Source organism: Tupaia chinensis, unplaced genomic scaffold (genome assembly GCF_000334495.1).
Source record: "Tupaia chinensis unplaced genomic scaffold, TupChi_1.0 Scaffold149501_1, whole genome shotgun sequence".
NCBI lineage: Eukaryota > Metazoa > Chordata > Mammalia > Scandentia > Tupaiidae > Tupaia > Tupaia belangeri.
In genome coordinates, this window is record NW_006209345.1 from 794,186 (window position 1) to 805,901 (window position 11,716).

Here is an 11,716-nt window from a genome sequence, read left to right on the forward strand (position 1 = left end):
TCCCGCAGGCCGCCACAGGCGCAGCTCGGCACCCCCAGCTCTCCCCGCGCACGGACAGCCTGACGGACGCACGGCCCTCGGGCCGGGATGGTGGGGCCCGGGACCGCTGCGGCGGCGCGCTGGACTCGGGAGGCTGAGCTGGAGCGTCGCTGGGAGAGCTTGGTGGCGCGCTCTCTGGCACGCCTGCCGGTGGCATCGCAGCCCAAGGAGGCGGCCGTCCAGAGCGGCGCCGGCGACTACCTGCTGGGCATCAAGCGGCTGCGGCGCCTCTACTGCAACGTGGGCATCGGCTTCCACCTCCAGGTGCTCCCCGACGGCCGCATCGGCGGCGTGCACGCGGACACAAGCGACAGTGAGTGGGGCTGGCCGCGTGGGAAGGGTTGGGGCCAGGGGCAGCGGCCGCCCCTTCCAACTCACTCAACCACACACGGAGGATCCGAGCGGGCACCTGCTCGCAGGCCCTGGGAACTGGGGCGGACTCGGGTTCCGGTCCCTCTGACGCCGGGACGCAAACACTTGGTTTAGCAGTCGCCGCAGGAACCCGCTTTGCGCACCCCGCGGCCGAGCCCCGCCTCCCCGCCTTCGGAAGGCCGGGCACCGGGCGCTTCGGAAGCCCGGGCTTCGGGTGCCGAATTCCAGCGCTTTAGCCCGTGGGCACAGGGCTCGCCGCACAGCCTCTGGCGCCCGCGGGGGCTCGGGACACGCGCTCAGGCCTGGGCCCGGTTCAGGGGTTTCCAGGGGCACCTCGCGCCAGCGGTCAGGACTGGGCGCGGCCGCTGCGGACCCGTAACACCAGAAGGCCTAGTCCCAGCCAGGACATATTAAGCTCTGGGAGCCCTGGGCCGGGGGAGGTGGGCGGCAGCGGTAAGGGCGTGTGCCGGGGAACAGGGCCCTTTACCTTGCTTCTGCCCCAGAAATGGGGCCCCAGGAGGCGCACAGGCCTTGGAGCAGTGTGGGCCAAAGGTCACCTGCCCCAAAGTGACCTGCGCCCCGCCCCCAGGCCTGCTGGAGCTCTCGCCGGTGGAGCGGGGTGTCGTGAGCATCTTCGGCGTGGCCAGCCGGTTCTTCGTGGCCATGAGCAACAAGGGCAAGCTCTATGGCTCGGTGAGTACCCAGGGGTCCAGCCAGGCACCCAGTGCCAGCAGGATCCTGGGTCGTTGAGGGAGGAGGGCTACTGGGGTACAGGGCTGGCAGTACCACCTCCATGCCCAGGGAAGTGCTCAGAGGCAGGCGCGGTGGCCAGGGGACAGCCCTGACAAAGGGAGCAGCCCCAAGCAGGAACAAGGGGCTCCTGCCATCTCTAGGGGAACATCTCCCAGGCCTGTGAAAGGTGCCCTTGGGAGTCTTGCCAGTGTACCCCAGCAGGCAGGCCTCATCTCTAGGCTGGATGCAGTAGAGGTGAAATTCTCTACTGCTGGGGCCTGGCAGGTGGTGGAGTTTCAGCTGCTGTGGGCTGGCCAGGCCCACTTCTCACCCTGTGGGGGTCTTGCTACCCCAACTACCCAGCACAGACTTTGGGGCAGAGCAGAGGCTGGGACAGGAAGGAGCCCTTGGCCCCCAGGGACCCTTACTCAAGAGGTGGCCCCACCCTAACACTGTCCTCCTTCCCTCCCAGCCTTTCTTCACGGACGAGTGCAAGTTCAAGGAGATACTGCTCCCCAACAACTACAACGCCTACGAGTCCTACCAGTTCCCCAGCATGTTCATCGCCTTGAGTAAGAACGGGAAGACCAAGAAGGGGAACCGAGTGTCCCCCACCATGAAGGTCACCCACTTCCTCCCCAGGCTGTGACCCTTCAGCACCCGGCCTCAGCCTTGAGAGCCCCTGGGAGGGAGCATCAGTTGTCACCTTGGTGCACTTTCTTCAGATGGAGAGTTCAATGCAAGAGTAGGTGTAAGATATTTAAATTAATTATTTAAAGGTGTATATATTGCTACCAAATTATTTATGGGACTGTGGTACTGTTGGGTGTGTTTTGTAATTTTCTGCAAAAAAAAAAAAAAAAAAAAAAAGACGGACAAATGACTTCTGGTGCAACAGTGGAGACTCTTACCATTAAGCTTATTTAACTTGTCACAAAGTTGTCACGAGTGTGCTGCTATTCTGTGTTTTTCAAAATGGTGACAGCAGATCAGATATCAACCCTGCTTTGCACCATCTCCCCGCATTATGGCGTTGAGCATCCTGGTGTGCAGAAAGACCTGGGGCTTGGGCAACCGTAAGGGGTCCACTGAGTCTTGGCTTCTCTGCTAGTATCCTCCAGCATCGCACACCCTTTGTGCCCTGTTGCTATTAATCGGGACATATCGGTTTACTTCGGGTACAGAAAGTGCACTGTCGAAGTCCTCTGCTGCCACTCCGTTTTTAGACCTGCCAAGACTGACCTTTGAACTTTCCTGTAGTCTATCTTCCTCGATCTACCAAATGGGAGAGACCCTTAGACAACTTTATAAACTCCTGTTTTCCTTTTTTGGATCAGCCACAGCCCATGGTGCTGTCGCCGCCCTTGGGGAAAAGACAAAGCTATTTTGTAAATTCAACAGAGGAACTGGTGTCCTGCTGGAAGGCTGGAAATGGACAGGATGGTGTATTTGCAACCAGTCCCTAGTGATGGCATATCATTTATGATAGCAGATACGTCTGATAATGAAATCAAAAATACTTTTAAGAAACAAAAGCAGGCTTCTCAGTGCTGGGGGAGCTTTGTGCTAGAACTAGCTATTATTTTTAGGTGAAATGTTCCGTCATTGTGCAAAACGCTTGCTGCAGTGTCTGTGTGGAGGACCATGCTGCTTTCGGATGCATTCCCTGCTTAAGCGCATTGAACATCTACCTCACAAGCTCTTAAGCCACTGGCCAAATCTGCAGAAAACTCAGACCGGGAGCCGGAGTTTGCTATTCCATATGTAGCCAAAAAGGGTTGCAGATAGCGTCGGTGCGTCCCATTCAAACCTTGTCACGTTTGAGCTATCTTTACCCCGTGATTTACTTTTAGTAAGGGTGATCATGGTGAAAATATTTGCAGACAGCTGTTGAGTGCACTATATGGTCACCAAGTAACCTTATATTTTTCTTTATATATTTTACAAATGTAACCCCTGTCGTTGAAGCAAAGATGGAAGAGGCAGGGTCGGCGATGTTTAAAAAAAGTTCCGAGGTGATGGCAAACATTTAATTTTAATGAATGACTTTTTAGAGTTTATACAAAATGACCTTAGCTTGCTACCAGAAATGCTCGGAATGTTTCGTCAAGACTTTAATACTCTCCTAGGATGTTTCTGAACTGTCTCCCGAATTAACTTTATGGGAGTCTACAGACAGCAAGACTGGAAAATCTGATTGGAGTTTTTGTCTTTCACATTCCTTTTGAACACTCTTTGTTCGAATGCAAATCATTTACTTAAAATACTATTCTTAAACCAAGGCCTTAAAGAAAGAAGCCACTTGTGAAGCCACTAGACAGGACCACACATCTTCAATTATACGATGTAATACATTTTAAAACATTTTAAACCACGCCCTAGACTCCAGGAGTGTTGAGGAAAAGATGATGCTCAGAGGTCTCCATGCTGTTTTGGGGAGAAGGGGATGGGAGGGGGGATAACTTGTGGGCTTTTTTGTATTGAATGAATTCACGTAGTAACAAGCCATGATCATCTAAGTGCATTCAATTATTATGAGATGTCTTATCTTAGAGCCCAAGCAAACTGTCAGGAGGTAAGATGTCTTAGGTGCAGAATTAAGTGTGTGTATATATATTATATATATACACTCATATACTTGAGCAAGTCATGTGAGGTGCACATGGGGGTATACGTGTACCCTGGAAATATTGTAACATTTTCATATTGCTGTGATGGGGATTTGAGGTTTCTGTATTTACCACTGTTTCAGAACCTGTCTGTAGTTTTATACAGGTGCCAGTCCATATTGTGATGTATGTGCTATGCACATTGAGATGGCGAATGAAATGATAAACATTTATCATTTATAAAAGTTACCCCACTGGACTTGATGTAAATAATCAGGAAAGGGATGAAAGACGATTAAAATATGCCTCAAAATGACAAATTCTGGTTCTCGCTCCCTGCCTTCTTTCCAGGGGTCTATTTGAGACCCGAGCCTCACATTGCTGGAGGGTTGGGGGTGAGGGCAAGGGAGATGAATTTTAGCCAGCTGTGTCCACACAAATGTAGCCTTGAAAACAGGAGCCTGAGGGGTGTGAGTGTCGCCAAGGTTTGCCATGACTCTGAATCTTGCAGTTTATTCTCATTCTCCCAGTGGGACTAATTCACGCCAACCGCACCCCGTGACTGACCGCAGCGCTGGGTCTAGCCTGGCACTCTCCAAAGCAATTTGCACTTCTCCAGGGTGGAGACGAAGCCCCAGAGCTGGTCCTCCGAAGACCAACTGGAGAGTGTTTTTCCGGTGCTGGAATTTCTGAAATGAGCATTTATGTCGCAGAAGGCCGCCACAGTGAGCTGGGCCGCCTGTCACAGAGCTCTTGGTCGTCTCCGTCTTCTCCTTTGCCCTAGCAAAGAACGTGGAGTGAGGCTGAGAGGCGTGGCAGTCTTCGCTTACAAAGACTGCAGGACATTTGTAGCTGAACCTCTCTTGTCCATGCCCATCTCAAGACAACAGAAAGTTGGGAACCAGCAGTTAGCGTAATGGCTATGTCGCTGGACTCCCACGTAGTCGACTGCGGTTTGCGTTCTGGACCCGGTGGCTTAAAACTCACGCCGGGTGCGTGTGCGTGCGTGCGTGCCCAAGATCCCGAGAGGAGAATGGAGGAGAAGGGCGTGACCTATGGCCCCTAATAGCAAAAAACCTCTCAAAAAAAAAAAAAAAAAGACAATATAAAGTTTAGGGAGGGAGCCAGCCAGGTGGCATGGTGGTTAGGGCGGCTGGACCCCAAGTGGCTAACTGTGCAGTTTGATTCCTGGATGTCACAGCTTGAAAAGCATGCTGGGTGTATGTGTGTGTGTTGTGTGCATGCATGTGTGTGTGCATGCCCAAAATCCCAAGAGAAGGATGGAGGAGAAGGGATTGCAGTGTGACCACCTTCCCCTGGAGCAGGGGTTGGGGGGTATATCCCCAACCTGATGAGTGCATACACCCTGTAGCAAAAAAAAAAAAAAGTCTAGGAAGATAATAACTGACAGCTTCTGAGTTCTGAAGCTTTGAAGCTTTGGGGTCCCGTTGGTGGCAATGACATGGGGCTCTGAGGGGATTTTTCACTGAGGTATGGCCATGATGCCCAAGACCAGATGGCAACTTTGGATCCACAGCCTCTGGTGCCATTCGGCATAGTTCCCACTATGGCGTGCCATTTGCTCTGCTCTGGGGTTATCTGTGCACAGAATCCAACATCAGTTTGTTGACAGAACCCTCTATTCCAACAGAAGATTGTCCCTCTCCATGTCTGAATCACCTGGTTTGAACTTAGTAACTTCAGAGAGTATTTTTTCAAACTCTGAGTAGATGTCACCAATGGGTCTTGAAATTAATATAATGAATCTCAACCAGCTTTCTATAAAATGTAAATGGAATGGGAACATATAAAATAGAAAATACCAGCATGTATTCATTGCAGTAAAGACACTGGTGAGAAAATGTGCTTGCCAGAGAGAGAGCACCCTGATGGGGCTGATCACATTGCAGTCCTTCCTCCGGTGAAGATTTCGGGCATTCATTCACACATCCCTGCCATATTTTCCAAGCTGCCAGGGCTGGGATTTGAACCATGGTTGGCCATGTACTATCGATCTGGTACCCTATGCACAGGGCTTAATCACTGAGCTGGGGCTACCCTGGTTTTCATGTGTAACACTATACATTTACAACCAGTCTTTTCTAGGATGAGATAAAGTGGGTCTCGAAAAAGTCATGATACATTTTTGCATAGAAAAATACATCATGGGGAACCAGCAGTTAGCATAATGGCTATGTCGCTGGACTCCCACATAGTCAACCGCGGTTCGTGTCCCGGACCCGGTGGCTTAAAACTCACGCCAGGTGCATGTGCGTGCGTGCCCAAGATCCCGAGAGGAGAATGGAGGAGAAGGGATTGCGGCGTGACCATCCCCCCGGGGGGTGATTTCTCGCTTTCTGTCTCTATGTCTCTGTCTGTCTGGTGAGCGCACGTGCCCTATAGCGAAAAACCTCTCCAAAAAAAAATACATCATGACTTTTCTGAGGACCCAGTAGACTGCATGGTGGATCACATTAAAAAACAAACAAACAACAAAAACTAATACAGGGACCAGCAGATGGTGTAATGGTTATGTTACTGGACTCCTATGTAGTCGACTATGGTTCGAGTCCTGGACTGGCAGCTTAAAACTCATGCCAGTCGTGGGAACCAGCAGTTAGCGTAATGGCTATGTCGCTGGACTCCCACATAGTCAACCGCGGTTCGTGTCCCGGACCCGGTGGCTTAAAACTCACGCCGGGCACGTGTGCGTGCGTGCCCAAGATCCCGAGAGGAGAATGGAGGAGAAGGGATTGCGGCGTGACCATCCCCCCGGGGGGTGATTTCTCGCTTTCTGTCTCTATGTCTCTCTCTGTCTGTCTGGCGAGCGCACGCGCCCTACAATGAAAATCTCTCAAAAAAAAAAAACAAAAAAACTCATGCCAGTCGTGTGTACATGCGTGCCCAAGATCCTGAGAGGAGAATGGAGGAGAACGGATTGTGGTGTGGCCACTTTCTGTCTGTCTCTGCCTCTCTGGTGAGTGCATATGCCTTATAGAAAAAAATTCTCTCAAAAAAAAGAAAAAAAAAAAAAACTAATACTGACCCAATATGCCAGAATCTGGGCCTCTCCTCGTCCCACAAAGTATATCCAATTTCTTAACCAAAAGTCTCAGAAAGGTAACAAGGTTGGGGGATCTTTAATGGCACCTATTTTACTCTCACTCTTCACTCTTTTCTTCATGAAGCCTACGAGCTCAGCATGACAAAGAAACACCTGGGTGTTGTGATGGTCTGAATTGTCTTTTGCCCAAAAGAGAAGTTGGAGTCCTAACCCCCTGACTTCAGCATGTGACCTGATTTGGAGTCAGGCTCTATAGAGAGCTAATTGTGTTAAAATGAGACCCTAATTCATCATCACTGGTGTCCTTATATAAAGAAGGCCAGATTAAAGAGACAGCGACACAGGCAGGGTGCCAGCGAGGAGGAAGGCAAGGAGCAGGGTGATGCTTCCACCAGCCAGGGGTCGCCAAGGACTGCCAGCCGACCACGGCAGCCCAGGAAAAGAGCCCCCTCAGTGCTCAGAAGGAACCAATAGCTGACTCCTTGACTTTGGGCTTCCGAACCCCAGAGCTGAGACACAATAATACCTTTCGGTAGTTTAAAGCGGCCTAGTCTGTGGTACTTGGCCTCTGCAGCCTCAGGAAACTAACAGGGACGGTGATTCATAGTGGGGAGGGCCAGGCCTGAAACCTGGGCAGGTCCAGTCATCACACTTTCCTTCTGCAGGCCCCATCAGTCCTCAGTGGAGCTCTTGCTGGCCCTGTGCTGGTCAACAAGGAACAAGGTACGTGGATTCCATCAGCTGAACTAAACTTCCACGTGGCTTTCCAGCTTCTCTCCTAGGGGGCTGACAGTCTATCGAGGATGAGACCAAAGGGCACTTGAGAAGGAATTCATTCATTCAACACCTGTTTGTTGAATGCCTACTCTCTGCCAGCCACAATTGTGAGGAAAATGAAGATCCCTGCCCTCCTGGAGCCCTGATCGCAATGCAGGAGATGATAGTAAATGAGGAGCATAAAGCCTCTGGGAAGAGACTATCCATAGACAGAAAAGGAGGACGCAGGAAAGGGGGGCAGTGGTGGGGAGGCCAGAGTGGGCGTCACTGCTCAGCTGACAGGTGAGGGCAAGCATTCCAGGCAGAGGGGACAGCAGTCCTAAGCTCTCAGTGGGAGCAGGTCTGGTACCGTTGAGGCACTGCAAGGAGTTGCAAGAGGTGTGGGGAGGAAGCTGGCTTAGAGAAGCCAGCTTGAGGGGCCCTAGAGGTCATGGTATGGTCTGGGCCTCTCCTCGCAGTGACATGGGGCCAGCCCAAAGCCCTGGGAATTGAGTAGGGAAGGAGCGGGGGAGCTTAGGAAGCCCACTAGGCAAGATTAGGGGATTCTGGCTAGAGGTGATGCAGGCCGGTTAGGGTTGGGTGGTTAGGAGTGAAAAGCTGAATTCATAGGACTAGCAGGTGGTGTGGTGGCTAAGGTGCTGAATGCCCACATGGCAGACTGCTGTTTGAGTCCTGGATCCAGTGGCTTGAAAATCACGCTTGACCCGTATGTGTGTGTGTGTGTGTGTGTGTGTCCAAAATCCTAAGAGAAGGAGGGATTGTGGCATAGCCATCATCCCTGCGGGGGGTTGGGGGAGTGATTTCTCACTTGCTCTCTCTCCCCACACGTGTGCCCTAAGACCGAGAAAAAAAAAAAGGCTGAATTTATAAACGAGAAGACAAGCCTTATTTGGATTTCTCAACATCAGCCTGCTGCCAGGGAACAGACTTATCCCTTCTGTTTTTCTTATGTCCCTCCTTTGTGACCAAGTGCAGAACCAGCCCCGTTTCCTGCTGGCTGACCTTGGCGAACCAGGTGACCCCTCTGGCCTCTGCTCTAGGTTCCCACCTCTCAGGCCTGGTGTGAAGACTGAGAAAATGATGCATGTTAAGTGCTCTTTACAACAAACAATAAATATTGCCTTTTATTATTGTTATTCCCTTAAGAGACTTAATTATCCTCTTAACAACCCAGTCCTTTTCTATTTTCCTGCTAATGGGGCGATTCTCTGGAGCAGTGCTAGGAGTCACTGTCATGCAGAGAAAAGGCCTTTCCTTGGGGTGTGTCCAGGATCTCAGAGAGGCTGGATCCCTCAGAACCAGCACACAGCGCCTGAGGAAGATGCCAGGAATTCTAGTTTCCCGTCACCCGCGGCCTGTGCTGTTTGGCTTTTGTCTAGTTTAAGTTGTGACAGGCCAAGGGCTGAGGACCTGGAACATTTCTTCAAAGCTAATACTTCATAATCGTCTTGATTTATAAGCCATGGTCTGTAGGATTCTTTTTAAAAAAGGATTGAACACCTGGGCTGGCCTAGTGGTTAAGGCAACCAGATCTCATGTGATTGACTATAGTTCGAGTCCTGGCACTGGGGCCTTGGAAACCCCACTGGACATGGCATACCTGCCCCAAATCCTGATAGGATGGAAAGCTGGAGGAGAAGGAATCCTGGCAGGACTGTGACCTATTGGGGTGGTTCTCTGTCTCTGTCTCTTGAATGTACGCACCTTCTGACAACTAAAAAAAGGCAGGGGAGGGGCTGGCAGGTGGCGTGGTGGTTAAGGTCACTAAACTCCCACGCGGCTGACTGTGATTCGAGTACCAGACCTGGCGACTTGCTTTCTTACTCTCTCCCTCTCTCTCTTGCTCTGCCCCTCTCTGGTCAAATTAAAATAAATATAGTCAAATAAATAAAATAATTCTTTAAAAAATAAAAAGAGGCGGGGAGGAGGCCAGCTAGGGTCACATCTTAGGTTGGGGAAGGGAAGAGAACCCAGCACTAGCCCTCACTCCGCCCATGAGGGAGGGTTCTAGGCTGGTGCTGGAGGAATCAAGGGGTACTGTGGCACACTGAATTGACACAGGAGCCCTAAGGACTGAGACACATTCTCTAGACAGCATTGCCCACCCCACCCCCACCCCCAGGGGACCCTCAGTCTCAGATCCATTCTATGGACTGGCTGCACTTACCCTGGGGGGCAGGGAGCCAGCAGACCAACCAAGACCCTCGCAGGTAAGGTGGCCCCATTTAAGGAAGGGCAAGGAGCAGGAAGGAGGAGCCCTCAGCAGCTGGAACTGAAGGTACCATGCTGGGACCTGCCTGTTCTCCCTCCCCAGACTGCAATCCAGGGGACAGAGGCTGACCCAGCCTGGCTCACCCTTTATACACTGGCACGAAGGGCCTTACTGTGCATCGGAGAGCCCCTCTGCGGCGACATTGCTGTGTGATTACAACGTACACGCTCTCCGCAGAACATCGGATCCCCATGCCAGCCTCCGCTGAGAGGAGCCCAGAGCTGGTTTCCGCTGGGGAATGAGCAACCATGGGTGACAGAAGACGGACTTCTAGTCACAACGCCAGTTTGGTAGAACGGCCCCCAACTGGCTTCCAACGCAGTCACTCACACACAGCCTTTGTTTTTTTAGGGGGAGTTTATTCCCTCTAACTCTTGCACTTAAAAATGGTGGGAGGGAGGTGGCATGGTGGTTGAGGTGCTGGACTCTCTAGACCATGGCTGACTGTGGTTCGAATCCCAAACCTGCCAGCTTGCTTTCTCTCTTTCTCTTTCAATGTCTCTCTCTGGTGAAATTAAAACAAAACAAAACAAAAACAAACTAACTAAATAATTAATTCTTATAAAAAATTAAAAAGTGGGGATCAGCAATGGCATACTGGTTATGTCACTGGACTCCCACATGATCAACCACAGCTCAAGTCCTGGACCCAGCAACTTGAAACTCATGCTGGGTGCATATGTGTGTGTTCAAAATCTCAAGAGGAGAAAGGGCTGTGGCCTGGCTATCCTCCCTGGGGGGTGATTTCTCATTTTCTGTCTCTTTCCAGAGAGCACATGCACCCTATAGCAAAAATCTCTAAAAAAAATAAATAAAAATTTAAAAGTGAACTGGGTTTTCCTGCTGCATCATGTCTGCTCAGGCAGCTGTAATGAACCCCCATAGACAGTGGCCTCTTCTTTTTTTTTATTTTTTTCCTCTCTTTTTGGATACGTTTTTGCTATAGGGCACGTGCGCTCGCCAGACAGACAGAGACAGAAAGTGAGAAATCACCCCCCTGGGGGGATGGCCACACCGCATTCCCTTCTCCTCCGTTCTCCTCTTGGGATCTTGGGCACACATGCACATGCTCCCGGCGTGAGTTTTAAGCCACCGGGTCCAGGACGCGAACCGCGGTCGACTACATGGGAGTCCAGCAACATAGCCATTACGCTAACTGCTTGTCCCGACAGCGGTTTCTAAACAGCACAAACTTACCCCTCGCCGTTCTGATGGCTGGAAGTTGTGCTCAGTGCTGGTATGGTCAGCTGTGGTGAGGGCCACTTCCAGGCTGCAGACTTCACACTCCTCCTGTGACCTCACGTGACAAAAGGATGAAGCAGCTCTCTGGGACCACATTTATAAAGGTACCAATCCCAACATGAGTGTCCATCCTCATGACTTAATCACCTCCCAAAGGCCCCAGCCCCTAACGCCATCAGCTTGGGGGTTAGGTTTCAGTATGTGAACTGGGAGACAGGCATACACACTCAGGCCACAGCAGATGAGGACAGGATGTGTGCGTGTCTGCTGGGCTGGGAGTCCCTGCTTCTTCCTGGCCCCGCCCACCGTGTGGGTCACCCCCAGGAGCTCCTGGGTGGAGACCAAGATGCCTCAAGAGCTCCTTTCCGAAATCACAGCCAGAGTTACAGGCACGCCTCCCTCCTTCAGCACCTATTGTCACACCCTGGCCAGCCTCCCTCCGGGTGCCTACAGTCCCGTCCTTGTGAAGTGCCCTAAACCTGGACTGGGATCCTCATTGGCCTCAGACCCCATTCCTTCCCTTGGGGGTAATCTGTGAGCTCTAACTCTCCTCTCCTCCCAAAACACACACACACACACACACACACACACACACACATACAAACAATA

At 51.4% G+C, this 11,716-nt stretch overlaps 2 protein-coding genes across 2 annotated transcripts in view; both read left to right on the top strand.

Moving 5' to 3' along the window:
* The first annotated feature begins 87 nt into the window (after positions 1-87).
* FGF4 (fibroblast growth factor 4) lies at positions 88-1,792 on the top strand. The gene is made up of 3 exons (XM_006171352.1): positions 88-352; positions 1,001-1,104; positions 1,616-1,792. The coding sequence occupies exons 1-3, from the start codon at positions 88-90 to the stop codon at positions 1,790-1,792; spliced, it is 546 nt and encodes a 181-aa protein (XP_006171414.1).
* A 378-nt stretch (positions 1,793-2,170) lies between these two features.
* The window catches only part of FGF19 (fibroblast growth factor 19), a 76,446-nt gene continuing 66,900 nt past the window's right edge, over positions 2,171-11,716 (top strand). The window contains exon 1 of the mRNA XM_006171353.2: positions 2,171-2,219. Coding sequence (XP_006171415.2) covers positions 2,171-2,219 — 49 coding nt within the window. The remainder of the gene's footprint in view (positions 2,220-11,716) is intronic.

Excerpts from the sequence above, each read along its gene's own strand:
- FGF4 (XM_006171352.1), top strand. The coding sequence starts at position 88 with ATGGTGGGGCCCGGGACCGCTGCGGCGGCGCGCTGGACTCGGGAGGCT. Across the intron at positions 353-1,000 it reads GCACGCGGACACAAGCGACA|GCCTGCTGGAGCTCTCGCCG; the intron begins GTGAGTGGGGCT and ends CCCCGCCCCCAG. Across the intron at positions 1,105-1,615 it reads AGGGCAAGCTCTATGGCTCG|CCTTTCTTCACGGACGAGTG; the intron begins GTGAGTACCCAG and ends CTTCCCTCCCAG.